The sequence below is a fragment of the Silurus aristotelis genome (assembly GCF_946808225.1).
Source record: "Silurus aristotelis genome assembly, chromosome: 28".
Lineage (NCBI taxonomy): Eukaryota > Metazoa > Chordata > Actinopteri > Siluriformes > Siluridae > Silurus > Silurus aristotelis.
Window position 1 is genome coordinate 500,894 of NC_139601.1, and position 5,000 is coordinate 505,893.

General features: G+C 48.8%; 1 protein-coding gene across 1 annotated transcript in view; it reads left to right on the top strand.

Moving 5' to 3' along the window:
• Nucleotides 1-4,659, top strand: part of slc25a34 (solute carrier family 25 member 34) — a 6,541-nt gene extending 1,882 nt beyond the window's left edge. Inside the window, exons 3-6 of the mRNA XM_083533755.1 lie at nt 445-510; nt 3,415-3,567; nt 3,644-3,778; nt 3,916-4,659. Of these exons, the coding sequence (XP_083389881.1) occupies nt 445-510; nt 3,415-3,567; nt 3,644-3,778; nt 3,916-4,092 (531 nt within the window). The 3' untranslated portion in view covers nt 4,093-4,659. The remainder of the gene's footprint in view (nt 1-444; nt 511-3,414; nt 3,568-3,643; nt 3,779-3,915) is intronic.
• The last annotated feature ends 341 nt before the right edge of the window (nt 4,660-5,000 follow it).

Here is a 5,000-nt window from a genome sequence, read left to right on the forward strand (position 1 = left end):
TTGAAGAAAATATTGTTGCTGCATTAGTGTGATTTTGCACTTAGTCATGGTGTGTCTTCAGCAACGATTTTCTCAACACTGGGGTCAGAGTGGTGATAACTGGGGCAAAAAACTCCCTCATTGTGCAATTCTATTCTCTTCCTCCTCCCATCTTCCACCCTGAGCTGCAGCCACGCTGTACATGTGGTTCTGGACAGAGCTCCAGAGCTTTATGCCTACAAAGTCTAACAACATTACAACTCCACATGAATCTACAGTCTGGAGGAGAAAGAACTGAACCCCAGCCTTCTTTTTCTTCTTCTTTTTCTTCTGCTTTTTCTTCTTGTCCTGTTGCTGATGATGACGCAGTATAAAATGAACCTGTGTGCTGATCATCAGTTATACAATTCATCACAATGACACACTACCACACACTATCATGGTGTGTGTTTGTTCTCTCCTCAGGTAAAGACACACCTGCAGGCGCAGACTGCCGAGGCCATTGCTGTGGGTCACCAACACAACCACCATGTGAGTAACGTTCTTCTGCAGCACCTGTTTGTGGGTTACTGAGTACTCAGATTTACATTTACAGCATTTAGCAGACGTCTGTGTCCAGAGTCACGTGCAAAAGCGTCTCGATAAATAAATCTACACTGGTACACTACATTACAACCTGAGAGAAAGCTCTCAGCAGAGTTGTGTGCTGAACAAAGCAGGAAAGTGTTAGTTTAAGTGTTTCAGGAAGAGGCGGGTTTTCACCTGTCACCTGAAGATTGCCAGGGGCTGTTCAGACATCTGGGGGAAGTTCATTTCACCGTCTCCGTGGCAGAACAAAGAAGAGCATTGAAGTACACTTACCTCTTACCCTGAGAGAGGGTGGTACCAGTCGAGCACAGATTCACTCGAGTCACCAGTCAGAGATCCAAAGCAGAACTCGGAATTCTGAGATCTCACACACTGAGCAGTATACACCAGTGTGGAGATACACCATCACACACCATCACACACCATCAGCTGTACCCTACACCATTACCTCCACCCTACACCATCACACACCATCACCTCCACCCTACACCTCTACCCTACACCATCACACACCATCACCTCCACCCTACACCATCAGCTCTACCCTACACCTCCACCCTACACCATCACCTCTACCCTACACCTCCACCCTACACCATCACCTCCACCCTACACCATCACCTCCACCCTACACCATCACACACCATCAGCTCTACCCTACACCTCTACCCTACACCATCACACACCATCAGCTCCACCCTACACCATCAGCTCCACCCTACACCATCACCTCCACCCTACACGATCAGCTCTACTCTACACCTCTACCCTACACCTCCACCCTACACGATCAGCTCCACCCTACACGATCAGCTCCACCCTACACGATCAGCTTCACCCTACACCATCACACACCATCACCTCCACCCTACACCATTAGCTCTACCCTACACCATCACACACCTTCACCTCCACCCTACACCATAACCTCCACCCTACACCATAACCTCCACCCTACACCATAAGCTCCACCCTACACGATCAGCTCCACCCTACACCATCAGCTCTACCCTACACGATCAGCTCTACCCTACACGATCAGCTCTACCCTACACCATCAGCTCTACCCTACACCATCAGCTCTACCCTACACCATACCCTACACCATCAGCTCTACCCTACACCATCAGCTCCACCCTACACGATCAGCTCCACCCTACACCATCAGCTCTACCCTACACCATCACACACCTTCACCTCCACCCTACACCATAACCTCCACCCTACACCATCAGCTCTACCCTACACCATCACACACCTTCACCTCCACCCTACACCATAACCTCCACCCTACACCATCAGCTCTACCCTACACGATCAGCTCTACCCTACACGATCAGCTCTACCCTACACCATCAGCTCTACCCTACACCATCAGCTCCACCCTACACGATCAGCTCCACCCTACACGATCAGCTCTACCCTACACCATCAGCTCTACCCTACACCATCAGCTCCACCCTACACCATCAGCTCCACCCTACACCATCAGCTCTACCCTACACCATCACACACCATAACCTCCACCCTACACCATAACCTCCACCCTACACCATAAGCTCTACCCTACACGATCAGCTATACCCTACACCATCAGCTCTACCCTACACCATCAGCTCTACCCTACACCATCAGCAACTCTGCAGGAACCATGAACAAGGATGAGACACATGATTTACTTGAGTCAGACAGGGATTTTACAGTGCTGAGTTTCTGCTGTGTGTGTGTGTGTGTGTGTGTGTGTGTGTGTGTGTGTGTGTGTGTGTGTGTGTGGGTGTGTGTGTGTGTGTGCACGCGCGCACGTGCGCCATTCCACATTCAGGCACCTTCACACTTCTCAACAGCTGCAGCCAATCACATATCAACAAACAGAGGCGTGACAGATTTACCAGGCAGCAACAACAGGAGAACTTTAAACCCACACACACGCTCACACACACACACACACACACACACACACACACACACACGGTCAGCAGCTGGCCTTTGATCAAACAAAGTTTTTAGGTGAGGTCTAATCTCAGAGTTTCCATCGTCCAGACCAGTTAGAGCTGGACTAATAAAACCAGCTGAATATGCAGTGTGTGCGTGCGTGCGTGCGTGTGTGAAAAAGTAACAGAGCTGGTTGACATCAGACATCAGACACATGATATGTTTTGCTGTTTGTTCACACACACACACACACACACACACACACACACACACACACACACACACACACACACACACACACAGTTACTCAGTATTATGAGCTCTGGCTGAGTCACTCATTCTGTTTACTTTATTTATCTACATTTCCACACGGTCACCTTAAAAAAAAAAAAAAAAAAAAAAAAAAGGCCCCTTTGCACAGCAATACAGCGCCCCCCTGTGTTCTGGAACGTGTCCTGAAAGTCTTCTTTTCCAAGTGTCTCAAGCACCTCTTGAGCATGGAGACTTTCAAGTTGTCTTCCAGCGATGTTCATTGCAGTGTCGCCGTACGTCAAACGTGCGTCACGTCAAAAGCCTCTGTGGCAGATTTGCCCAATTTTCTGAATTTCACGTTTGCTCTTAGTTTTAACTCGCTGTCCGTGACGAAATCACAGACGTGGTAACAGGTGGGTCAGAACAGCCCCAGCTCCTAATATACACAGCATATTTACTTTTAGCACACTGGCTTATGAATTTCTGTGCCCCCTGTGACTGTGCATGCAGCTTTGTACTGCCATCTGTTGGCGTGTTACAAAACTAGACTTGAAACCTTTTGAGCATACAGAAAGTTCAGAATGGTAGCATGTGTGCATGTAACACACACACACACACACACACACACACACGGCGTTGTTGACGGAGTGTGTTGGTTGTCAGGGAATCTTCAGCGCCTTCGCCACCATATACAGGCGTGAGGGAGTGCTGGGTCTGTGGCGAGGTGTAAACGGCGCCGTGCCGAGGGTCATGGTGGGATCAGCGGCTCAGCTCGCCACCTTCAGCTCAGCCAAAGAGCAGCTTACACACACCCAGGTGAGAATAAACACACACACACACACACACACACACACAGATCTGTGCAGGAATTCACCCCCACCTGCTCCTACAGTGGTTCACTCCCAACAGCTGGCTGGTGGCTCTGATGGCAGCGGTGGTTAGCGGTGTTGCCGTAGCGATCACCATGACTCCGTTTGATGTTATCAGCACCAGGCTTTACAACCAGCCTGTGGACGAATTAAGAAAGGTGTGTGTGTGTGTGTGTGTGTGTGTGTGTGTGTGTGTGTGTGTGATGAATCGTAGAACATTTCAGTGTTGTGTTTCGAGTTTGAGTCTGAGAGTGTGTTTGTGTTTGTGTGTGTTCTGCTCTGGGTTCCTGTTCAGGGTCGGCTCTACACTGGGTTCCTGGACTGCCTGCTAAAAGTGAGTGGTACAGAGGGGGTTTTGGGTCTGTATAAGGGGATGGGACCCGTGTTCATGCGTCTGGCTCCTCACACTGTGCTCAGCATGCTGCTGTGGGACCTCATGAGGCAGAAAGCTCTGCAGCACTACGCCCTCTGAGGAGGTCCTCAGCACAGCGCTGACGCTTCTGCTCGGTCCAGTCAGACATGAGGAAGTCCATCATCATGCAGAGACAGTCAGCTACATTAAGTACATCTGGACGAGAAGTGGAGAGTTCATCCTGTCCTTTTCTTCCTCATACACAGTGAGAAGTTCTACAGAATAAGAAACCTTTTGGAGTTCTCCACATGGCTGCTCAGGGTTCTGAGATCTTCCACTGGATTTTATGGTATAATATGCAAATGAGCTAATGATGTCACACCATGTAGAATTTTCAAACATCCTCAACCTGAACATCCTCAGGACTGAAGCTTAATCTACAAGCTAGCTGGCACACACACACACACACACACACACACACACACACACATACACGTACTTCTGTTAGAAAATTGATCAAGACAGTCTTCTTCACCATCTGTCTGTGTCTGTGTCTGTCTGTCTGTGTCTGTCTGTGTGTGTGTGTGTCTGTCTGTGTGTGTGTGTGTGTGTGTGTGTGTGTTAGAGAACACATTCGCCCGTGTGAAGGATTTCTGACTCGTTTTCTGACTTGTGCTCCTGCAGCAGTGAAAGAGGAAATCATTCCTGATTCTATTCTAATCTATTCCTGATTATTCTGTCAGATTTTTATGACGTGTGTGTGTGTGTGTGTGTGTGTGTGTGTGTGTGTGTGTGTGTGTGTGTGTGTGTGTGTGTGTGTGTGTGTGTGTGTGTGTGTGAGAGAGAGAGAGAGAGAGAGAGAGAGAGAGAGAGAGAGAGAGAGAGAGAGAGAGAGAGAGAGAGAGAGAGAGAGAGAGAGAGAGAGAGAGAGAGAGAGAGAGAGAGAGAGAGAGAGATGAAGGTCCTTGGTGTGAGACGTGATGAATTCTAGGTTTATTTGTGAGGCAGAAACAAATGATTTATTACAG